The 26600-nt window shown below is 44.2% G+C and overlaps 1 protein-coding gene across 1 annotated transcript; it reads right to left on the bottom strand.

The window, feature by feature from the left end:
* Window positions 1-10260: 10260 nt before the first annotated feature.
* On the bottom strand, window positions 10261-17725 carry LOC147102929 (regulator of G protein signaling 9-like). Its single transcript, XM_085964112.1, has 3 exons — window positions 17660-17725; window positions 13262-13758; window positions 10261-12459 (listed from the first exon to the last, which is right to left on the bottom strand). The coding sequence occupies exons 1-3, from the start codon at window positions 17723-17725 to the stop codon at window positions 12303-12305; spliced, it is 720 nt and encodes a 239-aa protein (XP_085820238.1). The 3' UTR covers window positions 10261-12302.
* Between the last annotated feature and the right edge of the window lie 8875 nt (window positions 17726-26600).

The following is a 26600-nucleotide window of genomic DNA, read 5'->3' as shown; positions in this document are numbered from 1 at the left end:
CTTCACAGTAGAAGACATAAAAAGCATACCAAAAATGGTGGGGAACCAAGGGTCTAATGAGAGTGAGGAACTTAACGTAATTAATACAAGTAGAGAAAAAGTACTAGAGAAACTAATGGGACTAAAAGCCGACAAATCCCCTGGACCTGACGGCCTACATCCTAGGGTTCTAAAAGAGGTGGCTGCAGAAATAGTGGATGCATTGGTTTGATCTTCCAAAATTCCCTAGACTCCAGAGCGGTCCCAGCGGACTGGAAGGTCACAAATGTAACACCGCTATTCAAGAAAGGAGGGAGAGAGAAAACAGGGAACTACAGGCCTGTTAGCCTGACATCAGTCGTCGGGAAAATGCTGGAATCCATTGTTAAGGAAGTGGTATCAGGGCACTTAGAAAATCATAACATGATTAGGCAGAGTCAACATGGTTTTATGAAAGGGAAATCATGTTTGACAAATTTATTAGTTTTTTGAGGATGTAACTAGCAGGGTAGATAAAGGGGAACCAGTGGATGTAGTATATTTGGATTTCCAAAAGGCATTCAATAAGGTGCCACATAAAAGGTTATTACACAGGATAAGGGCTCATGGGGTTGAGGGTAATATACTAGCATGGATTGAGGATGGTTAACGGACAGAAAACAGAGACTAGGAATAAACACGCCAAATTTGCAGTAATAGTGTGGAGGATGAATTCATGGACTGTATGCAAGATAGATTTCTAGATCAGTATGTTGAGGAATCAACTAGGGAACAGGCAGTTTTAGATCTAGTATTGTGCAATGAGAAAGGGTTAATTAATAACCTTGTAATAAAGGGGCTTTTAGGGAAGAGTGACCATAATGTGATAGAATTTTATATTGAGTTTGAAAGTGATTTAGTCAAATCCGAAACTAGGGTCTTAAATCTAAACAAAGCAAACTACATAGGTATGAGGTGCTAGTTGGCTAAGGTAGATTGGGAATCTACATTAAAAGGTATGATGGTAGACAAGCAATGGCTAGCATTTAAAGAATTAATACATAATTTACAACAAATATACATTCCTTTAAGGCACAAAAACCCAACAGGAAAAGTGATCCAACCGTGGCTAACAAGAGAAGTTAAAGATAGTATTAGATCAAAGGAAGAGGCTTATAATGCTGCCAAAAAGAGTAGTAAGCCTGAGGATTGGGAGGATTTTAGAATTCAGTAAAGAAGGACCAAGAAATTGATAAAGAAAGGGAAAATAGAATATTTGAGTAAGCTAGCGAGAGACTTGAAAACAGACTGTAAAAGCTTCTATAGGTATGTAAAAAGGTAAAGATTAGCAAAAGTAAATGTGGGTCCATCACAGACTGAGACAGGAGAAATTATAATGGGCAATAAGGAAATGGCAGAGAAATTAAACAAATACTTTGTGTCTGTCTTCACGGAAGAAGACGCAAAAAAACTTCCCAGAAATAGTGGAGAACCAAGGCTCTAGCGAGAATGAGGAACTGAAAGAAATTAGTATTAGTAAAAAAATAATACTGGAGAAATTAATGGGACTGAAAGCCAATAAATCCCCTGGACCTGATGGCCTATTTCCTTGGGTTTTGGAAGAGGTGGCTATAGAGATAGTGGATGCATTGGTTGCCAATTCCCAAAATTCCGTAGATTCTGGAACAGTTCCCGCGGATTGGAAGGTAGCAAATGTAACCCCACTATTTAAGAAATGGAGGGAGAGAAAACGGGGAACTACAGACCCGTTAGCCTGACATCAATAGTAGGGAAAATGCTAGAATCTATTATTAAGGATATGGTAACAGGGCACTTAGAAAATAATAATAGGATTGGGAAGAGTCAACACAGATTTATGAGGTTGTAACTAGCAGAATAGATGAGGGGGAACCAGCGGATGTGGTGTATTTGGATTTTCAGAAGGCATTCGATAAGGTGCCACACAAGAGGTTATTAAACAAAATTAGGGCTCGTGGGATTGGGGGTAATATACTAGCATGGATTGAGGATTGGTTAACGGACAGAAAACAGAAAGTAGGAATAAACATGTCATTTTCGGGTTGGCAGGCTGTAACTAGTGGGGTACCGCAAGGATCAGTGCTTGGGCCTCAGCTATTCACAATGTACGTCAATGATTTGGATGACGTAATATATCCAAGTTTGCTGATAATACAAAGCTGGGTGGGAATATAAGTTGTGAGGAGGATGCAAGGAGGCTTCAAGGGGATATTGACAGGCTAAGTGAGTGGGCAAAAACATGGAAAATAATGTGGAAAAATGTGAAGTTATCCACTTTGGTAGGAAAAATAGAAAAGCAGAGCATTTTTTAAATGGTGACAGTTTGGGAAATGTTGGTGTTCAGAGGGACCTGGGTGTCCTTGTACACGAATCACTGAAAGTTAACATGCAGGTACAGCAAGCAATTAAGAAAGCAAATGGTATGTTGGCCTTTATTACAAGAGGATTTGAGTATAAGAGTAAAGATCTCTTACTGCAATTATATAGGGCCCTGGTGAGACCACACCTGGAGTATTGTGTACAGTTTTGGTCTCTTTACCTAAGGAAGGATATGCTTTTCATAGAGGGAGTGCAATGAAGGTTCACCAGACTGGTTCCTGGCATGGGGGGGTTGTCCTATGAGGAGGGATTGAGTAGACTAGGCCTATATTCTCTAGAGTTTAGAAGAATGAGAGGTGATCTCATTGAAACATACAAAATTCTTACAGGGCTTGACAGGGTAGATGCAGGGAGGATGTTTCACCTGGCTGGGGAGTCTAGAACCAGGGGTCACAGACTCAGAATAAGGGGTCGGCCATTTAGGACTGAGATGAGAAGAAATTTCTTCACTCAGAGGGGTTGAATCTTTAAATTCTCTACCCCAGAGGCTGTGGAGGCTCAGTTGTTGAGTATATTCAAAACAGAGATCGATAGATTTTTGGACTGTTAGGGGAGCTAAGGGATATGGGGATAGTGCGGGAAAGTGGTATGAGGTAGAAGATCAGCCATGATCTTATTGAATGGCAGAGTAGGCTCAAAGGGCCAAATGGTCTACTCCTGCTCCTATTTCTTAAGATGGCAGATGGAGTATAATGTAGGGAAATGTGAGGTTATTCACCTTGGTAGGAAGAATAGAAAAACAGAATATTTTTTAAATGGTGAGAAACTTTTAAATGTTGGTGTTGAGAGAGATTTGGGTGTCCTCGTGCAAGAAACACAGAAAGCTAGCATGCAGGTACAGCAAGCAATAAGGAAGGCAAATGGCATGTTGGCCTTTATTGCAAGGGGGTTGGAGTATAAGAGTAAGGAAGTCTTGCTACAGTTATACAGGGCCTTGGTGAGACCACACCTGGAGCACTGTGCACAGTTTTGGTCTCCTTATCTAAGGAAGGATATACTTGCCTTGGAGGCGGTGCAACAAAGGTAAATCTCCTCTGCACCCTCTCAAGGGCCTTCACATCCTTCCTAAAGTGTGGTGACCAGAACTGGACACAATACTCCAGTTGTGGCCTAACCAGCGCTTTATAAAGATTCAGCATAACTTCTCTACTTTTGTACTCAATACCTCTATTTATGAAACCCAAGATCCCATATGCTTTGCTAACCATTCTCTCAATATGTCCTGCCACCTTCAGGGACCTATGCACATTAACTCCCAAGTCCCTCTGTCCCTGCACACTCTTTAAAACTGTACCATTAAGTGGAAGAGAGCGATAGACTTCAAGAGCCCATAGACAGCCTGGTGGAATGGGCGGACACGTGACAGATGAAATTTAACGCAGAAAAGTGTGAAGTGATATATTTTGGTAGAAAGAATGAGGAGAGGAAATATAATCTTGGCTAACTAACAGAAAGCAGAGAGTCGGGATAAATGGGTCATTTTCCGGTTGGCAAACGGTAACTAGTGGGGTGCCACAGGGATTGGTGCTGGGGCCTCAACTATTTACAATCTACATTAATGACTTGGTTGAAGGGACCGAGTGTAATGTAGTCAAGTTTGCGGATGATACAAAGATGGGTGGGAAAGCAAGTTGTGCAGAGGACTCAAAGAATCTGCAAAGGGATATAGACAGGCTATGTGAGTGGGCAAACATTTGGCAGATGGAGTATAATGTGGGAAAGTGCGAGGTTATCCACTTTGGCAGGAAAAATAAAAAAGCAAATTATTATTTAAATGGCGTGAGATTACAAAATGCTACAGTTCAGAGGGACCTGGGGGTCCTTGTGCATGAAACACAAAAAGTTAGCATGCAGGTACAGCAAGTAATCAAAAAGGCAAATGGAATGTTGGCCTTTATTGCAAGGGGGTTGGAGTATAAAAGCAGGAAGTCCTGCTACAGCTATACAGGGTATTGGTGAGACCACACCTCGAGTACTGCGTACAGTTTTGGTCTCCTTATTTAAGGAAGGATATACTTGCATTGGAGGCAGTTCAGAGACGATTCACTAGGTTAATTCCAGAGATGAAGGGATTGACTTATGAGGAAAGGTTGAGCAGGTTGGACCTATACTTATTGGAATTTCGAAGAATGAGAGGTGATCTTATTGAAACATATAAGATACTGAGGGGGCTCGACAAGGTAGATGCAGAGAGGATGTTTCCCCTCATGGGGAAATCTAGAACTTGGCATAGTTTCAGAATAAAGGGTCGCCCTTTTAGAACTGAGATGAGGAGGAATTTCTTCTCTCAGAGGGTCGTAAATCTGTGGAATTCTCTGCCCCAGAGAGCCATGGAGGCTGGGTCATTAAATACATTTAAGGTGGAGATAGACAGATTTTTGCAAGATAAGGGAGAGAAGGGTTATGGGGAGCGGGCAGGGAAGTGACTTTGAGCCCAAGATCAGCCATGATCTTATTGAATGGCGGAGCAGGCTCAAGGGGCCAAGTGGCCTATTCCTGCTGCTATTTCTTATGTTCTTATGTAAACTAAATGGTACAATCCTAAATGGGATGCATGAACAGAGAGACCTAGGGGTATATGTGCACAAATCGTTGAAGGTGGCAGGGCAGGTTGAGAAAGCAGTTAAAAAAGCTTATGGGATCCCGGGCTTCATGAATAGAGGTATAGAGTACAAAAACGTGGAAATTATGATGAACCTGTATAAAACACTGGTTCAGCCTCAACTGGAGTATTGTGTCCGATTCTGGGCGCACCGCACTTTAGGAAGGATGTGAAGGCCTTAGAGAGGGTGCAGAAAAGATTTACAAGAATGATTCCAGGGATGAGGGACTTCAGTTATGTGAACAGACTGGAGAAGCTTATAATTCCTGTTTGCTTGGTGAATTGCTGCTTGGCGATGATTGGACAATGTCAATGGCAAGTCTACGTTCACCTCAATTTCTCATTCAGTCACTCCCCTAGTTTGACACCATTATGTCTCTGTATAAGACCTTACACTTGTCTGTATTGGCGGCGGACCTGGGTGAAGCGGCGGCGGTGGCGGAGCTAACTAAAAACCGAGGCGGCAGCAGCAGGTAGGCTTACCAATCTCAGAGCGGGAGAGAGAGAAGTAACAAGTAATCAAAGTGTGACATCACCAGAAAGCAGGTAAATGATTGGTTGGTGAGTATTTCTCTCTTTCTCCTTTTTTCCAAACTTTAACTCTGTGGTTGATCGTTTCTAAGCTCTCTGTGGTGTAGTTGGGACTGTTGGTAAACAAGGACCCTTGAGTATATCATTTAATTATAGTGTAATTAGTGGTATTGATTTGATTTAATTTAAATTAATTAAAGGGTAAGTCATGGCAGGAGAGCTCGGCCCCGTGGTATGCTCCTCCTGCACCATGTGGGAAATCAGGGACACTTCCTGTGTCCCTGACGACCATGTGTGCAGGAAGTGTATCCAGCTGCAGCTACTGGCAGACCGGATTGTGGCACTGGAACTGCGAATGGATACATACTGGAGCATTCGCGATGCTGAGGACGTCGTGGATATCACGTTTAATCAGTTGGTCACACCGCAGGTAAAGGTTGCACAGGCAGAAAGAGAATGGGTGACCACCAGGCAGAGTAGTAGGCGCAGGCAGATAGTGCAGGAGTCCCCTGTGGTCATCCCCCTCTCAAACAGATATACCACTTTGGATATTGTTGAGGGGGCTGGCTTATCAGGGGAAGGCAGCAGCAGCCAACTTCCTGGTACCAGGGGTGGTTCTGCTGCACAGGACGGGAGGAAAAAGAGGGGTAGAGCTATAGTAATAGGGGATTCTATTGCAAGGGGAATAGATAGGCGTTTCTGCGGCCGCAAACGAGACTCCATGATGATATGTTGCCTCCCTGGTGCAAGGGTCAAGGATGTCTCTGAGCGGCTGCAGACCATTTTGGAAGGGGCAGGTGAACAGCCAGTTGTCGTGGTGCATATAGGTACCAACAATATAGGTAAAAAATGGGATGAGGTCCTAAAAGCTGAATATAGGGAGTTAGGAGGTAAATTAAAAAATAGGACCTCAAAGGTAGTAATCTCAGGATTGCTACCAGTGCCACATGCTAGTCAGAGTAGAAATAGAAGGATATTTCAGATGAATACGTGGCTAGAGGAATGGTGCAAGGGGGAGGGATTCAAATTTCTGGGACATTGGAACCGGTTCTGGGGGAGGTGGGACCAGTACAAACCGGACGGTTTGCACCTGGTCAGGACCGGGACCAATGTCCTAGGGGGAGTGTTTGCTAGTGCTCTGGGGGAGGGTTTAAACTAAAATGGCAGGGGGTTGGGAACCTGAGCAAGGAGACAGAGGAAAGGAAAACAAGGATAGAAGCAAAAGACAGGAAGGAGAAAAACAAAGGTGGCAGTCAGAGAAATCAAGGGGGAGAAATTGGGTATAGCCCCGTTTGGGGCGCTAGATCTGGCGATGTGCAAAGCCTAGCGCCAGTTGCGATTTAGCGCCACCTGGCGCTATATTGGGTCGTTGCGCCCCTGAGGGTGATTGCGGCGCTAAATCAGGCGCTGCACGAGGCTCTTAAGGCGCTATCCCGGGGGCGCAACCCAATTTAGCGGCGGCGGGGCGCAGCGCAGGTGCTTTCAATAATCACTGACCCCGAGACACACTGGCGCCGGCCATCTCTTAAAGGGGCGGGTCGAGTAGGACCACCAGACCCAGCACTTCCTGGCACGCCTTAAATTCGGCACTAACTTACCTGAGGTGCTCCATCCTGTCAAAACATGGAGAGGGCGAGACAGAGGGCAGAGCGCTTCACCGAGGAGGCCCTTGAAGCTTTGGTAGGTGCTGTGGACCGCAGGCGTGATATTCTCTACCCTGAGGATGGGAGGAGGGCTCAACATGCAGATTACCAGCGAGCATGGAGGGATGTGGCCACCAGAGCGACCTGCAGAAGCGTGGTGGCCAGGAGCGCCGTCCAGTGCCGGAAAAAGTTCAACGACCTCACTCGGGTCGTCAGAGTGAGTGCCTTTTCCATGATCATCCTCATCCCTCCATCTGCACCTGACTTAATGGCTGGAGGGTGCCCGAACCCCCAAAGGCCATCTGTCTGCCTGCACCCATGGCCCTTCCAGGAAACACACACGCACATTCAGCTCAATGCATAATGAAAGGGCTAATCTACCATGGGGGGCATGTAATGTCAGCTCATTACATAATGAAAGGGCTAATCTACCATGGGGGGGCATGTAATGTCAACTCATTGAATAATGCTTCAACACTTCCCGTTCTTTCTCCTGCAGGCAAAGCTGGCGAGGAACCGCCGAGAGCAGCTGGCCACCGGTGGAGGTTCGCCTCACCTGCAGAACCTAAGCGAGTTGGAGCTGAGAGTGCAGAGGATAGTGGGACACCGGCTGACTGGACCAGTCGCCTCTGGAGCAGCCGACCCCAGAGTGGACATATAAATTGGCCAGAAAAAACAGTAAACCTGAGGATTGGGAGCAGTTTAGGATTCAACAGAGGACGACAAAGGGATTAATTAAGAGGGGGAAAATAGAGTATGAGAGTAAGCTTTCAGGGAACATAAAAGCTGACTGTTAAAGCTTTTATAGATATGTGAAGAGAAAAAGATTGGTGAAGTCAAGCGTAGGTCCCTTGCAGTCAGAATCAGGGGAATTTATAATGGGGAACAAAGAAATGGCAGACCAATTCAATACATACTTTGGTTCTGCCTTCACAAAGGAGGACACAAATAAATGCCGGGGAACATTGGGTCTAATGAGGGAGGAACTGAACGAAATCAGTATTTGTAGGGAAATGTTGTTAAGGAAATTGACGGGATTGAAGGCCGATAAATCCCCAGGACCTGATAATCTACATCCTAGGGTACTTAAGGAAGTGGCCCTAGAAATAGTAGATGCATTGCTGGTCATCTTCCAAAGTTCAATAGACTCTGGCACAGTTCCCATGGATTGGAGGGTTGCTAATGTTACCCCACTTTTCAAAAAAGGTGGTAGAGAGAAAACGGGGAATTATAGACCGGTAAGTCTGACATCGGTAGTGGGGAAAATGCATTATAAAAGATGTAATAGCAGAGCACTTGGAAAACAGTGACAGGATCGGACAAAGTCAACATGGATTTACAAAAGGTAAATCGTGCTTGACTAATCTACTGGACTTGTTTGAGGATGTAACTGGTAAAATAGATAAGGGAGAACCAGTGAATGTGGTGTATTTGGACTTTCAGAAGGCTTTCGATAAGGTCCCACATAAGAGATTAGCGTGTAAAGTTAAGGCACATGGGATTGGGGGCAAGGTATTGACTTGGATAGAGAACTGGTTGGCAGACAGAAAGCAAAGAGTTGGAATAAACGGGTCTTTTTCCGAGTGGCAGGCAGTGGCTAGTGGGGTACTGCAGGGATCGGTCCCAGGACCCCAGCTATTCACAATATATATTAATGATCTAGACGAGGGAACTAGATGTAATATCTCCAAGTTTGCAGACGACACAAAGCTGGGTGGGCGTGTGTGCTGTGAGGAGGATGCCGAGAAACTCCAGTATGATTTGGACAGGTTGGGTGATTGGGCAGAAGCATGGCAGATGCAATATAACGTGAATAAATGCAAGGTTATCCACTTTGGTGTCAGAAACAGGAAGGCAGATTATTATCTGAATGGCAATAGATTGGGAGAAGGGGAAGTGCAACGAGACCTGGGTGTCCTCGTGCACCAGTCACTGAAGGTAAGCATGGAGGTGCAGCAGGTGGTTAAGAAGGCAAATGGTATGTTGGCCTTCGTAGCGAGAGGGTTCGAGTACAGGAACAAGGATGTCTTGCTGCAGTTGTACAGGGCCTTGGTGAGACCACATCTTGAGTATTGTGTGCAGTTTTGATCGCTTTATCTGAGGAAGGATGTTCTTGCCATGGAGGGAGTGCAGCGAAGATTCACCAGGCTGATACCTGGGATGCCAGGAATGACGTATGAGGAGAGATTGGGTCGATTGGGCTTATACTTGCTGGAGTTTAGAAGAATGAAAGGGGATCTCATTGAAACTTATAAAATTCTAACAGGACTAGACAGGCTAGATGCAGGAAGGATGTTCCCGATGGCCGGGGAGTCCAGAACCAGGGGGCACAGTCTAAGGATAAGGGGTAAGCCATTTAGGACAGAGATGAGGAGGAATTTCTTCACCCAGAGAGTGGTGAACCTGTGGAATTCTCTATTACAGAAGGCAGTAGAGGCCAATTCATTAAATATATTTAAGAAGGAGTTAGATATATTTCTTAAGGCTAAAGGGATCAAGGGGTATGGAGAGAAGGCAGGGATAGGGTACTGAATTTGGATGATCAGCCATGATCTCATTGAATGGCAGAGCAGGCTTGAGGGGCCGAATAGCCTACTCCTGCTCCTATCTTCTATGTTTCTATGAAAGTCATCTGCTATAGTTCAGACCACTTATAAATAATGTCTAGGTCCTTCTGTAATTCCTTAGCCCCTTCCTCAGATCTCAGTGTCCCCACCAGCTGTGCATCTAACCAATTTGCGTTGCATTTCTGAATTCATGTCATTGATATAGATCAAAAACAGAAGGGGCCATAGTACCAATCCCTGGCACACTCCACTCAATCTACCTCACACCCTGGCACTACTCTTCCTAAAAAGCACTTGCTTGCTTTCTCTCTTTCAGCCAATTCCTTATTTATCTTCAAGTTTTACCTAGGATGCTCACTGTTTTGAGCTTGGAAGATATCCTTTCACATGAAACTTTTATCAAAGGCCTTCTGGAAGTCTAGGTATACAATATAATAGGACTTTTCAACATCCACTTTGGGCTTTCTCAAAAGAATTAAGGAGGTGGGTGAGGCAGAATATCAAACCCACACCAAGAACACGAATAATAGTTGACAAACACTTGAAATTGCACTTTTAATTTTACATCAAAATAAATCACCAGCAAGAACACTTAGCAGCCATTGGATCTGTACAGCCCACAATCTCATTTGGTTATCAAACTAAAAGATTATAAAATTACAACAAACAAACTGTTTCTGCTTAGGCACTTGTACAGCAGAGTTACAGCATCAGAAAAGATAATTGGAAATGAAGAGCATAGTTTACATTCTATAACTGGTTCATGATATATGGAACAACCGATGCTTAGAAACACCTTCCAGATAGTAATGGATACCCAGGTGTGATTGCAAATCAGTAATCTCATCAGTGTATTCAGATGATTTCATCAATATCTGGAGTGGTTTATTACTGTTATAATATGAACCCCACAGTATCCATATCACATCATTGTATAATATAATTGGTGGACTTAGATGGGGGTGTTACTATATTTAGATTCTTACTTTTGCTAGCTGTGTTCCCCACTGTTGTTGGCGTGTCATGACATTGATGAATTAACAGCATGTTACAATGCACGTTCCCCAACACGCAACAGTTGATCAGCAAGAAAAAGTAATGATCAGTGTATGTTATAAGGATGTAATACAATTGAAAGTGAAAGTCAAATGGTTTAACAATAACTCCTGAACCCAGAGATTTTGCAATAATCTTCAAACGCATGCCTTTGGTATTCTTGATTATCTAGAACACACACACAAGACTTTCTGGGGTAATTTTATTCCTCCAATTTTCTCTCCTCCTCTCTCGAAGACTCCCGCTGGGTTATGGCTCTAGACGTGCTGGCAGCCCTGCATCACCTCGCCCAAGAGACCATTCTTTATGTGTGCGCCTGGACATTATCACCAGGCTATTTGACTCTAAACGGCATCACAGCCTGTTTCCACAAATGCACTGTCCAGCAGAGGTCACTGGATAGCAATCCAGAGTCAGAAGCCCTGGCTGACTTTTCCATTACCTAGCTCAGGGGCACTGATACCAATTGTAACAGCTCTATTACTGCCAGTGTCCAGCTAACTGAACAGAGACTGGAAATTAAAGCTGGGATCTCCTGGTCTGGGTGGCTCAGAATTACGCTGGGCGATGCCTTTACCATGAAAGGCAGCAGAGGAGCTCTGCACGACTTTTCTTTTGCTATTCAGTAAAGGATCACACAATGTCTTGTATATATTACAACAGCTAAAAGACATTTGGGCTATTGAATGTACTGACTACTTAACATACAGTATTGTGTCACTGCTGAGAATACTTTGTTCATATGAGTCCATATAAAAGTAGAAATGTATACAATAACAACATATACGACTTGAAGCGTTCCAGTGCCAACAAGATCATAATTGATGTTATACATCTTTATACAAAAAAATTACAAATACTTCTGTCTTAGCTAGAACCAAAATCATTATAATCTGATGGTTCCATTTACAGTTCTAATGGGAAAGGTTCTTAAACAGCAGGGGTTCAGGACTATCATTACCAACACGTGTATACATTCTCTACTCGGATGTATAAAATGGAAAATAAACTAAGACATTAAACCATTTTTTATTGCATTACATACCCAGCTCTGCAATTACAATAAACATCCCTCTGCTGTTTCTTATTCTGTCAGTTCACTTAGTGAGACCTTCCATGGTGTTAGGGCATATTTTTCCTGGGAAGAATTATGGGCAACTGATGCAGAGTTGAAGAATCCCGGTTCTTTTTTTTTTAAGCTCACTTCTGCACAGCAACTGTTTTATTTCATTACTACGATCTTAGTTACTCATAGTTCTTACCAGAAAAAAAGCAATGTCATGGTAACCTGGATGACCCTAAATGAGGGAGCAGATTGCTCTGTCAAGAGGAATAAAACTGAAGATTAATAATCATTAAACAAAGAAGAGAATGGAGAATGCGACAAATAAAATGGCTTCATGAAGTTGGGTGTTTCTTTAACAGTATTTGCCAGCATCCCAGAAGAGCAGGTTTCATAATAATGGAACTAAGGCAGCTCAAGTTCTTGGGTATCTCAAAGTCTACAGGCCTTAAACTGAACTCCAGTCATCCTGCTTTACTTTCCTTTGCCGCATTCTCCCAAGGACAAATGACTTCCTTCACAGAGTTCCTGTAGGTGCGGTGACAATCTTCATCCTCATCCTCAGAGTCTATGGGGTAAATTCTGCACTCGGATGGAATGTCTACTTTGATTTGGAAAAAACTAAGGGAACAGAAATCAAAGATAATATACAGTTAAAAATCTCTAAGAACTTTAAGACCCAGCGTTGTGCTAGGTTTCTTCATTGTTTGACTATTTTCCCCTCAATCTCTCTCTATTTTGTCCTTTTCTTTTCTGAAAAGGCTGACTCATGCTGGGATACAGTTCCACGAGCACCAACGCGCTCCAGTACCTGAGCCAAGCGGTCAATCTTCATACTTGAGTCAGGTCAGTGAGTGTTGGTACGGTGTCAACACTGGGCTATCACAGCTCAGCCCACTCCCGTCCAATTTCACTCCTTTCTTAGTCCAGAAACACCAATGCCAATTGCAATGCCCGTACCACCGACCCCCCCGCCCACCACCCAGATTTGTTACCACAGGATGTACCAGAGATTGTGTTGACACCTTTCTGAACTGGTTTGCATGGCTTGATATCTCATCATGCATTGCATTTATCCATCTGGAAAGCCTCGACTTGTTTTAAATGCAGATATGCTCTTCACACAAAGGGTAGTAGAAATCTGGATCTCTCGCCCCCAGTAAGGTTGTGGATGCGGGTTCAACTGAAGCTTTCAAGACTCAGCCATAGCTTTTTGCTAGGTAAGGGTATCGAGGGATATGGAGCAAAGACGGGTAAATAGGGTTGACGTACGGATCAGCCATGATCTAATTGAATGGCGGAACAGGCTCGAGGGACTGATTGGCCTACTCTTGTTCCAAAAACTCTTCAAGGTATTAACTTATTAATTGACGTCTAAAATAAATCGAAAAAGCAGTGGTAGAAAAGAGAAGAGGTTGCTTACTTGGACACTCTTCTTGGCTTTTGCTGTGGCTGTTTCTCTTCACCATTTAAGGGTTGGATCTTTCCATTTTTCAACGAGATGCACTTGGGAGACAAAGTTGCGAAGACTGGCGAATTTATACATCCCCGTTTCAAAAACCTGCTGAAGGAGAGCGCCATTTTGGATTTCTGAGAAGGTTTGGTTTCCGTGGGCGCTGGTACGTGGTTGCAGGTGCTCGATTCGGATCCAATAGACAACTCCGTGCTTTCAGCAACTGAGGAAAATTGATTAGCAGAATTATTTTGCTCCCATTTTCTTTCCAGTCCAGGGGTGCTGTCTATGGCTACGCTGATCGGTGAGGGGCAGATGGCACTGTTTGGCAGCGGGATGTATCTGGGGGAGTAGAAGGGCAGGTCATCGTTGGCAGGATTGGATAAGGATGGGTTTGGGGAACAAGGTGGGATACAGAAGCCTGTGTACACCGTCAGGTGGGGAACAGGTGCGGTAAACCTACATATCTATTAAAAAAAAGAAAAAAGGTTTAGCACATAAGAACACCACCAGAATCATTCATTCCACTGCTGTTTGTGGGACCTTGTGTGCGAAATGGCTGCGGCAGTAAATGCACAATGTAATGTGGATGTATATGAGAGATTTGATAAAGAGCTATAGCTATTGTTATCTCATGCCCAATAGCTCAATAAGGCAAGGCCATACGGCCCCTCGAGCCTGCTCCGCCATTCAATAAGATCATGGCTGAACTTACATCAACTCCACTTTCCCACCCTATCCCCATATCCCTCGATTCCCTTAATGCTCAATAATCTATCAATTAATGCAACAGGAAAGCAAATATCAGTCACAAACACACTAACTCAGAGCTCGAGCAACTGATAATTATTGTCCTTCTCTGCCAGGATTCAAGGCAATCGTTGCACCAATTGTCAAGAGAAAAGTATTCCCATTACGTGGATGCTGCTACTAACATTTCTGCATTATGAACCAGGCTCTAACAGGACACTATTTAAAGAGATGGGGACTCCCCTCCTCAAACACCACCAGAATCATCCATTCCACTGCTGTTTGTGGGACCTTGTGTGCATTTACTGCAGCAGCCATTTTGCACACATGTAATGTGGATGTATGTGAGAGATTTGATAAAGAGCAATAGTAATGTAAGTTGTTATCTCATTCCCAATAGCTCAGTGAGGCGAGGTGAACCTACAGACCAGGAAGGCCCCGGGGTTGATCTCCTGTCTGTGCTATTAGCAGATCTGAGCCAGGGCAGTGATAATGGAGGCTACAATTAGCTTCAGCGTCCCCGGGTTAGAGGGGGATTACTACCCACAGCTCCTGTTTGAAATGCATTTCCATGAATTTCCACGGTGCTTTCCCAATCTCCGGCTGTAACTTCAGCAGATGATCAGTGGAAACCCAGAGAACTGGTGTAAATGGCCAATATAGCCACTTGCTCCACTTCTCCAGAGGTTCTGTTGGTCGCCTGGTCGAGAAGCCACCGACAACTGCTGAATTTCCAGGTTTGTGTGTGAATATCGAGAAAATACCAGGTGTAGATTGGCCGTGATGACTCCATGGTTAGAAGCCTGCTGATGCCTGCTATCAAGGCTCACACATGAATGAATGGCCAGTTGGGCAAAGTACTCGAGTGCGGCTGGGAAACGGTATCCCGCCATGGAGTTAACATCTTCAGGAGAGATGGGAAGAAAATTGATAGAAAAAAGGAAATCAAGTTCATATTTCCACCCCACCCAGTTAATGTCTCATGGTGTAAGTCATGTCAATGAGGGGGATCTCTTTTGTTATTTGGGATGGTTTGAGAATAGATTTATTTCCACCAAAATTACCAACTCAAGTACAAATTCCTATCACAAAACCAAATCTTCAGTAACTAAGGGGTCGAATTTTCAAATCACATATTGACAATTATGAGGCTAAGGAGCTTCAACTGAATGAAATTTTGATAAATTAATTGGGTGCAGTAAAGTATTTTTGAATTGTTTTACATTTATGGGGTTATTTTTCTGATGTCAAGACTCAGATCCATAGATCCATAGCCTCTGTCTGCCCAAATAAGGACACTGTCTTAAGGGGTGGGGGGTGCAAAGACTTCTTACATTGAGAGTTCCTGTGACCCTGGCCCCAAAGGGTTTTCGGTGTTTCCTTAGTGTCGATAAGCCCGGTTAAAGCAGGCATACTGGCCACTTCCATGTCAGAAATGGGGTCCACCTGGAGGGTCGGTCACAGCGTAGACCTCCAAAGATTTCAACGGCAACACTTAAAATAATATAATTGTCCACCTTACAAAGAGGACTGAGGGAGGGTAGAACCTGGCACCCACCAATCCTCCTTGCCATTGCTTGTAGTGCCCCTGCCATTGGTCTAACATCTTGTCATTCATTCATTGTTTGAGCACATCAATGGTCTTGACATAGGCATGGAGAACATCACTTGATCTACTCAGCAGGAACCTGACATGAGACTCAGAAAAATAACAAGTGACTGCACTTCAAAGTGATTCATTTTATGTGAAGTCTTTTGGGATGATTCTGAGCGGCATGATAAGGTGCTATATAAATGGGAAGTTCTTTCTATGATAATGTAAGAATCGGTGAGTACTTCCTATGACCCCAAAATGCTTGGAAAAAATCAGTGCAGATATGAGCCAGTATGAGTTGGGTGCTGTATTGCTCCAGAGAGATGACTGACAAGCAGTAGGCCATGCATTTGGCTTAATAGTAAACTCTGAAAAGCATCAGAGTGAACCTAGAGTATGTGAAAGGTTTATGAATCCCAAGGCTGAATTGTTAATAGACACCCAGGTGTTTGCAATATGTAGTGTTTATGATAAGCAACTAATCAGCTTTTATTTTAAATGGTGTCATTTTTTAAGCACTGCATGGGCAAGGCTGAGCAGGAGTGAGGTGGGGGAGCGGGAGTGAGGTGGGGGAGCGGGAGTGAGGTGGGGGAGCGGCCGTGAGGTCGGGGAGCAGTGTGATGTCCAACTCTGGGGTTGTAACTGCTGATTGCTGATGAGTTGCAAATTGCAAGGTTTTTATTTCCAGCAACATTTTAGCTTTTGTTCCCTTCACCATTGATAAATGTTGTATTTTTTGACACCACGCAAAAGAGGAAAATCCCCTTGTGCACTACTTTATATTCTCTACGGGGGAGATATTGCCAACGAGGAGCTTTTGGAGGCGGGACTCCCACGTGTCGGGTTTCAGTCCCGCCTCCAACAACTTCTGGCCAACCCACGCTATTTTCCCTTGATTGACCTAGTTAAGCCTGGCCAACATGAAGCTGTCAAACAGTGACATTCTCTGTAGTTTGATGAGGTTTTGAATTCAAGACCTCATCAAACATCTTTCTTTTGCAGAAATGAGATGGTTGTTGCATTGGAGAATGCAGCAGCCATCTGTCATCTCTACCGCGGAGGTGCGAGACTCTCTGCATACCCGCCGACTGAAGCCTGCAGGAAGAAACAAAGGTAAGTACACTTTTACTAACACTTTGCACTTACCTCAGATACTCACCTCTCCACACTTGCACCCATCACTTACCTTCACATCACACTTTTGCACCCCCCCGACCCCCGCAGACCCAGTACTCGCCTCAAATCAAATCAACTTTTATTGTCATTGTTAGTGCACAAGTGCAGTACAACGAAATGTAGGCTTGCGGCTCCCGAGAGTGTACAATTTGGATTAGGACACTTAAACATTTCAACATACATTTGTACATATATATTAGCATAAATATGACCATAATAAAGTGCATCGGCAGATGTGCAGGCTTTAGTGTTTATTTGTGGAGTTCAGTAGGATGACAGCCCTGGGAAAGAAGCTGTTCCTAAATCTGGTCGTACGGGTGCGAATGCATCTGTAGCGTCTTCCAGATGGTAGGAGGGCGAACAGACTGTGGCTGGGGTGGGTAGGGTCTTTGATGATGGACCGTGCCCTCCGTAGGCAGCGTTTCTGATATATATGTTCTATGGTCGGTAGCCGGGTGCCGGTAATGCGTTGGGCAGTTTTGACTACCCGCTGCAGGGCTTTCCGGTCATGGGAGCTACAGCTGCCGTACCATACCGTGATACCTCGCTGAGCTGGCGGGTTTTGGAACCTTCGGGAAGCCCGCACTTGAGGGCAAAAAGGGAATAATCCTATTTTCTGCCTGTTAACTACCTGTTAATAGGCTTTAATAGCGGGACGGCTACCCGCCTCCTGGGAAAATGGCACGGAGGCGGGTTGGGCACCCGCCCCCAGATTCTGCCATTTACTCGGCAGTCCCGCCTCCCCAGGGCTGGCAAGATCACGCCCTATTTTATTCTTTTTGGGTGTATGCAGAAAATCATTTCTGGCAGAAACAAATTCTCACCCTCCGAAAGGAAGATTAAATTACATGCAGCTCAAGAGTGCCGCCAGTGCCCCACCCTGCTCCATGTGACGGGTTCCCAACTTCAGCCATACTGGCAACAGAAAGCCCGGAGCGGCTAACAAACACTGCCCTCGGGATCAAGGGAGGGCATCGTACCAGGACACTGCCATGTGCACCTCCCAGCAGTCCGTTACAGAGCAACATGGGCATGTGCCTGGCATCAGGCTGCCAGCCACTTGAGGCCATGGGAGTGTAGAAAACCCAAGAAAAGGGAAGGGGGGGCAATAGAAAACAACAGGAATAGTGGATCAAAATACACCTTTGGTACGGGGGGGTGGGGGGAGGAGGAGGAAATCAGGCAGAAAGGATGGAAGAGCAACAGTGAATTGGATTAAGTGGAGAAAGATTGAAATATCTGAGACATGGTAAGGATGGTCCTAACGTGGTTCCCAAAACAACCGAGTTACTCTACACTTCAACCTCACCAAAAGCCAGCAAGTGGGGAGTGGAGCCTCCCAATCATGCAAGAAATGTTCAGGCCAGGTAACAAGGTATGTCTAGAGTGGGAGCTTTGTCAACAATGATTATTTGAGCACAAAATGAAGCTATGCTGAATGCTGAGATAACCGTGGACATAGTCGATATTAGATCCTGCGCAAAAGGGGAGGGAAAGTGTCAGGGACATGCTTTGAGTAAAGAGTGCATCCCTTAGACTTTCTATCCCTTTCAAACAAAGGCATCAGATGGAGTTCAACAATGATGGTGGCATCCGGGGCACAGGAAGGATTTTGAACAACGATGTCTTAAGAACACAATGAAAGTGAGGAAACATATTTGGAGTTTTACAATGTAACACAGAACATCACATCAAATCCAGGATAACCCAGAGCTTGGCACAAGATGAAAACATCAACCAGACGCAACAGAAATACATAAAGCAGGTGTGCAATGATTGACGCTACTTTATTTTTCATTAAATGAACATGAAATAGAATCTGCAGCCAAGTCATTCTGAAAATCCACTGTTCACATTTTCACAGGAGCTCCGGTTTGTGGAACTTAGTTTTTAAAATACAGATCATGTACGATTTCTGCGAGTGTGTTGCAGTCATGGCCACGCTCCCAAGACTAATGACACAACAATCTCAAGTTATGTCAGGCCAGATCTAGGTTAGATGTCAGGAGATGGTTCTTTTCCCAGAGAATAGCAGACCCGTGGATCAGGCTGCCGGCTCGTACGGTGAATGCTGATTCGCTGAATTCCTTCAAGCGAGAGCTGGATTTGCTTCTGGCTGGGGCGCAGATCACCTCGTACAGAAGGTAGGCACATTAATTAGGGGCTGAGTGGTCTCCTGGACTAGTTTCGATCACCTAAGGAGGGTGAGAGAGGGATTGTCCAGATTTTACTCCGCTAATTGGCCTGGATTTTTATCTGGTTTTTTTTGCCTCTCCCAGATGATCAGGTGGTGGGGTGGGGAGTGTATATATTGAGGTACAGGACATCGTGGGACAGGCTGGATGGATCAGTGTGTTTTTTCCTGTCCGTCGTTGTTCGTATGGTGACCTTTTATATCAGAATTTCCAGCTTCTGTTACTGCCATTAACTGCTGTCATTATGGACACTTAGTTCTATTTTGCCACGTATCATGCGGCAGGAAGAGTGAGCCCTTCACGCCACGGTGTTTAGATCACAGTTATGATCGGGGTGTCAGCTAACAAAAAGAGGTTTCAGTTACAAGGTTCCTTTTGTGCCCTGGTTAATGTCGGTTAATACAGTGAAATCAAGATATTATGACAACTTGAAGCATGGAGCACAATAGCACTCTTGTTTAACTCACATGGTTCACTGTCACTGCGGTTTGAATCATGTGGTACACTGGCACTCCAGTTACTTGTTGTCCAAACCCTTCTTTTCACATCCTTGGTTTACCCGTGCCAATTACAGCTTATGAGAAAGCTTCCCCCCCCCCCCCGCCCCCCCCGGTGTTGGTCAATGCTTGAAGCTGGGAATTGTGAGAGAGTCTTGGTGGTAATTCTCCCTCTATTCGTTCTGAAGGTGTGGTTTCTGCTCCCTCCCACCCCACAGCGATGCAACTGTGACCAGGAACTCCGTGGTGTGTGGGTCAATGATGGGCCCAAACCTCACATCTCACCACTCTGTGACACCCTGATTTTATCTACTACCCCAGGAGATCACTCTCTGCAGCTGAATCAAGTAATACAAGCTGGGATTGAACTACTTTAAAACTATCATGTCTTAACAGCAGAGCTCATTAAAACTAGAATAAAATTGCTTGTTCTCTATACATTATAAATAATAACAGAATAAAAACCTATTTCAAAGCAGTAACACACCTCAAGGTTGAGCTGACAGTTACACTGCTTGAGCCTGTTTCTGCTGTTGTCAACGGAACCAATACATTACTCCATTGTAACAGACTCTTGTGTGATATCTTATATATCCTCCTATACTACCTGTGTGTTTTCTTATACTGTATATACCCTCCTACTACCCTGTGTTTTATCTTATATATACCCTCCTACTACCTGTGTGTTATCTTATATATACCCTCCTACTACCTGTGTATTATCTTATATATACCCTCCTACTACCTGTGTGTTTTCTTATACTGTATATACCCTCCTACTACCCTGTGTTTTATCTTATATATACCCTCCTACTACCTGTGTGTTATCTTATATATACCCTCCTACTACCTGTGTATTATCTTATATATACCCTCCTACTACCTGTGTGTTTTCTTATACTGTATATACCCTCCTACTACCCTGTGTTTTATCTTATATATACCCTCCTACTACCTGTGTATTATCTTATATATACCCTCCTACTACCTGTGTGTTTTCTTATACTGTATATACCCTCCTACTACCTGTGTGTTATCTTATATATATACCCTCCTACTACCCGTGTTTTCTTATATATACCCTCCTACTACCCTGTGTGTTATCTTATATATACCCTCCTACTACCTGTGTTTTTTTATATATACCCTCCTACTACCCTGTGTGTTATCTTATATATACCCTCCTACTACCTGTGTGTTATCTTATATATACCCTCCTACTACCTGTTTTTTTATATATACCCTCCTACTACCTGTGTTTTTTTATATATACCCTCCTACTACCTGTGTGTTATCTTATATATACCCTCCTACTACCTGTGTGTTTTCTTATATATACCCTCCTACTACCTGTGTTTTTTTATATATACCCTCCTACTACCTGTGTGTTCTTATATATACCCTCCTACTACCTGTGTGTTCTTATATATAGCCTCCTACTACCTGTGTTTTTTTATATATACCCTCCTACTACCCTGTGTGTTATCTTATATATACCCTCCTACTACCTGTGTGTTATCTTATATATACCCTCCTACTACCTGTGTTTTTTTATATATACCCTCCTACTACCTGTGTTTTTTTATATATACCCTCCTACTACCTGTGTGTTATCTTATATATACCCTCCTACTACCTGTGTGTTTTCTTATATATACCCTCCTACTACCTGTGTTTTTTTATATATACCCTCCTACTACCTGTGTGTTATCTTATATATACCCTCCTACTACCTGTGTGTTTTCTTATATATACCCTCCTACTACCTGTGTTTTTTTTTATATATACCCTCCTACTACCTGTGTGTTCTTATATATACCCTCCTACTACCTGTGTGTTCTTATATATAGCCTCCTACTACCTGTGTTTTTTTATATATACCCTCCTACTACCCTGTGTTTTCTTATATATACCCTCCTACTACCTGTGTTTTTTTATATATAGCCTCCTACTACCTGTGTTTTCTTATATATACCCTCCTACTACCTGTGTGTTTTCTTATATATACCCTCCTACTACCTGTGTTTTTTTATATATACCCTCCTACTACCTGTGTGTTCTTATATATAGCCTCCTACTGCCTGTGTTTTCTTATATATACCCTCCTACTACCTGTGTGTTTTCTTATATATACCCTCCTACTACCTGTGTTTTTTTATATATACCCTCCTACTACCGGTGTGTTTTCTTATATATACCCTCCTACTACCTGTGTTTTTTTATATATACCCTCCTACTACCTGTGTGTTCTTATATATACCCTCCTACTACCTGTGTTTTCTTATATATACCCTCCTACTACCTGTGTTTTCTTATATATACCCTCCTACTACCTGTGTTTTTTTATATATACCCTCCTACTACCCGTGTGTTATCTTATATATACCCTCCTACTACCCGTGTGTTATCTTATATATATACCCTCCTACTACCCTGTGTGTTATCTTATATATACCCTCCTACTACCCGTGTTTTCTTATATATACCCTCCTACTACCTGTGTGTTTTCTTATATACACCCTCCTACTACCCTGTGTGTTTTCTTAGATGTAATTCATTCCTATTTGCATGTTCTCGCCTGTGTAGCTCACTTTGGTCTGTACACCATCCTATAGTTTGATTTTCATTTATTTCAGCAAATCATTTTTTTTGTTGTCACGGTAAACTGAAGTCGGTAAAGTGTGCAGAAATTCTACCCTTGATGCATGGCTATTTCAGAGCAGATCACCAGCACTGCACAAAATCAAACGAGCAAAGAGGAAAGACTGTACGAGTATAGACAACAGGAAGAAGATTACAGGGCCACCTAAACAATAACAGAGAACAGAAGCTTTAAAAGGCGCCATACACGTGCTAACTGAGACCTTTTCTTTCCTATAGACCCTGTACAATCTGCACTGTCATGGACTTTCCATGGGGAAATGCTCGAGAAGATAAAGCTCAGTGTAATTCTTCCAAGACCTCTCACTCTCACCCAGATATTTGAGCGAAAATTTCTGGACACCCATACCAACATTACACTATTTAACCTTTAGATGAAAAATGTTGACCCATAGCGCTTTCAAGCAACTTCACGAATTATAATGAATCCATGATGGGATAAGCTCAGCCCAGCCATTAGGAGTCCTTCTTCCAAAATGGTGAGTCTGCACCAATTATTTCCTTATTAATTTTTAAAGAGCGGGTATAAATAAATTTAAAAAAAATTGTAACAGAGGTTGTTCAGGCAGAGAGTTGGCATTCCAGCACTGACCTTTCAATGATTTTGACTCTGGTATCGCTCCTTTAAATACAAGTGACCACCCGATAGGACTGAGTTAATGCACATGCAAAAATCTTTTACAGACAAAAAGAAACACATTTTATGAATGATTTCCACAAACAAAACACATTTTATATTTCAGGTGGTAATTTGATTGCACAAGATACCATCTCCCCCACCCCCATAAAATCAATTATACAGAGAATGTGACCAAGAATCAAAATGATCAGACATTGGTGAGAAGAGCAGCAAATAGAGGGCAGGAGAAAAGAGCAGACAAATTACATTCCCCCGTCAATTGTACATTAATAAATAAAGAATTGAAACTTTCAGGGCCAATGACTTACTTACAATTGCAAGGTAATTGAAACCGTTCTCAAGTCATATCTGTCATTAGTACATTTTAACTGTGTACCCTAATTATTGCCTAAATAGATATTTTAAAAGATTCACCATCAAGAGCTCTTTAAAAACAGCAGCTACAAAGCACTGCCATTAACTTTAATATCCCTTTGGTTTATTTCTGTTGTTTGCAATGAATCATTTTGTTAAACAGTGTGAGTTTGGAGGAGTTATTGAGCCAGATATGGAAAGGGATCCGAATCAGTTTCACTATGGAGACAGTCAGTATTATACATTGATGCCGTAAGTAGTCCTGCCTCACTCAGTCCAGGCTGATCACTCTAAGTACAGCGGGAGTCCAAAACTCACAGCACCGCAGTGCACCCACCGGTGTGTGTGGTCTGTTGCACACAAAAAAACAGACAATGGTCATCCAGGTTTCCGAGGGAATCCAGACTGCTCGGGATATGCAAGAAGTACAACTCGCTGGAGTCTGAAGCATTGTGTCAGCCCTGGCGGTTATCATGGCAGCTGACAGCATCGCCTGCCACCCGCCACTCACTGAGCAACCCACTGCTCTGAGCCTTGGTGGAGAAGGAGCCCCTGAACTGGAGCGGGATTTGGCTGCTCTATTTTTGTGCTGAATTTCCACCTTCACGGGGCAAAAATCGGAGTACAAGACTGGCGTAACCGGTGCTGTTTCAGCTCATTAACTCATCTCCCCTGCGCTTTCAGGCTTAGTAACTCCTAGCCAGTAACCTGTGTCAATGGCTGCACCTACTGATCTTAACCCACCAAAGTTGCTCTGCTGGGCACTGTAACCTCTCCCAGCCACCATCCTGAAGACCGCATCAGAAATCACTGTTTACTAAAACATTCAAAACTTCAACAGAAATAGACAGAAATGAACTAAAAGGTATGATGGATCATTCTTTGCAACTAATGTTCACAAAGCAGACGTTTATACTGACAGCAGCATTGGAAAGTTAAATGTGAAATTGTGTAAACGGTTTATTAAGAGTTGCAAAGGACTGCATAATGAACCCAAGTCTGTGTTTGCATAGTTATCCGTCATCAGAGTACTCGTTCTATGTAAGTGCAATAGTTATTCTTTATTCTATAAAGTATTATTTTAGTTTTGTGATTTAGTTTGAAATTCCTCTTCTCACTAGCCCTCAAGTTAGGCCCTGATGCACATTACCCTCCAGCTCACCCACACCTACATGGACCATACGACCAGAGCGCACGCCTCACCGCACTAAATGCTGCTGCTCAATCAGTCTGTCAAGAGGTGCGCTCGAGTGGTGTGGACCCAGCCTCTGAACCCCTCCACACAGCCAACTTAGGCAACTTTGTAAACCTTGCGTGACCACGAAAGCCAGTGGAAATAATCAGCTGAAGACAAGAAATATTAGAGCTAATCAACAAACTGCAACAGCTTCAGCTTTTACACTGGTTATTGCTTGCTACTGTATTCAATAGCCAATATTTAAATTTGCATAGACACTTATTGGTACAGTTTTAGATAGGTACATTATACTCAGGGCTCAAAGGGAAGCCTAAACACCAGGTGACACAAGGGATGGTTGGGTTGGGGTGGGGGTGGTATGTGGGATGCCGGGGAGCAATAGTGGGCCAGCGGGGTGGGCGCAGGATGCCGGCGGGGAGGGCGCGGGATGCCGGCGGGGAGGGAGCGGGATGCCGGCGGGGAGGGCGCGGGATGCCGGCGGGGAGGGCGCGGGATGCCGGCGGGGAGGGCGCGGGATGCCGGCGGGGAGGGAGCGGGATGCCGGCGGGGTTTTGGCCTGCACAGGGAAGGAATATAAAATTGAACGGATCAGCCAATCTTGCGCCTATGAACAGTTGGATAACGGGGCACTGCTTGCATGAAACAATTATTTGGCAACCCCGCCTGACTTAGTTTGTAGCCTAGTTCTAAATAACATTTAACTGGTGCAGTTGTACTAAGAACAACAACTTGTATTTATATAGCATCTTTAGTGTAGTAAAACTAAAAGTCACACATCCTGACTTGGAAATATATTGGCCGATCCTTCATCGTCGCTGGGTCACAATCCTGGAACTCCCTCCCTAACAGCACTGTGGGAGCACCTTCACCACACGGACTGCAGCGGTTCAAGAAGGCGGCTCACCATCACCTTCTCAAGGGCAATTAGGGATGGGCAATAAATGCCGGCCTCGCCAGTGACGCCCACATCCCAGGAACGAATTGAAAACAAATCCCAAGGTGCTTCACAGGAGGTGATTATCAAACAAAAATGACACTCGGGCTGATTTTACGGAGGCTTATTGGCCACGCACATCAGACAGAGAATTGTGGGCAGAGCACCTGTTCCTACTCTGTGTTGGTATCACAGCATTTGGAAAATCAGCCCTTTAGTGTCAGCTTGGCTTAGCTGTTACAGCCCTTGCTCTTGAGTTGGGGTTCAAGAGCTACACCAGATGAGACGGTAAACCGAGGCCACGTCTGCCTGTTTGGGTAGACTTTAAAAGATCCTCAGTGAGAGGAGTCCTTTCAGTGTCCTGGTAAACATTCATTCCCTGACAAAAAAAAACCCAAAAAACAGATGAATTGCTCGTTCCTCTCACTGCTGTTTGTGGGATATTACTGAACGCAGAATGGCTGCTGCATTTGTCTACATAACAACAGTCACTACATTGCCAAGTGATTTACTGTAACTGAGGCGCTTAGAGGTGCTTGAGGGAGACCCGATGAGGTGTTATATAAATGTACAATAATTCCACTGGATTCCATTGATGAAGGTCATGGCTGGGAATTTCCTCGGAACTGATCCCGCTCCGCCCCCATAACTTCACCACCAGTGCGGCGGAACCGGCCTCTGCTGACGAAGCGGCTCAGAGGAAATCCCCGGCCATTATGGTGCTACGGCTGGGTGGCAATAAAGTGAATGGATGCCTCGTTTCAATGTGCTGGTGATCAATAAGGTTCCTTCCGTGTGAAATAAAAATGTCCGCTGCCTAGGCGTGTTTGCTCTTAGTGGTGCGCGCGGAAGAATTTATAGGTGACTGGGTGCAGCGCAGCTTATTTACTGGGTCAAGAGAGAAGAATTTTGCCACAAAGGTGTTCTGTGCAAGTGGAGCGATGGTGCGTCTCAACATGCATTACATCATCGCGCCATCGGTAAACAAGCCAAATAAAGCTTTAGCAAACAACTTATTCCCAAGCAAACAGTGCCCATTTAAAGAGAAGGCTCGTCGCATGCCTGGGTGAAGTCTGCCTTCAGCCTCCCTTGGCCACTGCGTGTTGTGTGGCACAAACAAGGGAGGGCCAGGAGGGGAGAGCCAGGAAGGGGAGGGGGGGGGGACCAGGAGGGGGGAGCCAGGAAGGGGAGGGCCAGGAAGGGGAGAGTAGAGGGGGAGGAGCCAGGAAGGGGAGGGTAGAGGGGGGGGACCAGGAGGGGGGAGGACCAGGACCAGGAGAGGGGAGGGTAGAGGGGGGGGGGGGGGGGGA

The sequence above is a fragment of the Somniosus microcephalus genome, chromosome 21 (assembly GCF_052327205.1).
Source record: "Somniosus microcephalus isolate GS21.2 chromosome 21, FLI_Smic_1.0, whole genome shotgun sequence".
Classification (NCBI taxonomy): domain Eukaryota; kingdom Metazoa; phylum Chordata; class Chondrichthyes; order Squaliformes; family Somniosidae; genus Somniosus; species Somniosus microcephalus.
Note: the sequence above shows the minus strand (reverse complement) of the source record. Positions and strands in the feature narration are given on the sequence as shown.

What these genes read in the sequence shown, in the direction of transcription:
- LOC147102929 (XM_085964112.1), bottom strand. Translation starts at nt 17,725, where the DNA reads ATGGCTGAAGTTGGGAACCCGTCACATGGAGCAGGGTGGGGCACTGGC. An exon ending in GCGGCACTCTTGAGCTGCAT is followed by an intron (nt 13,759 to 17,659) that starts GTAATTTAATCT and finishes TTTTTTTAATAG; the next exon opens with ATATGTAGGTTTACCGCACC. An exon ending in AAGCCAAGAAGAGTGTCCAA is followed by an intron (nt 12,460 to 13,261) that starts GTAAGCAACCTC and finishes CTGTTCCCTTAG; the next exon opens with TTTTTTCCAAATCAAAGTAG.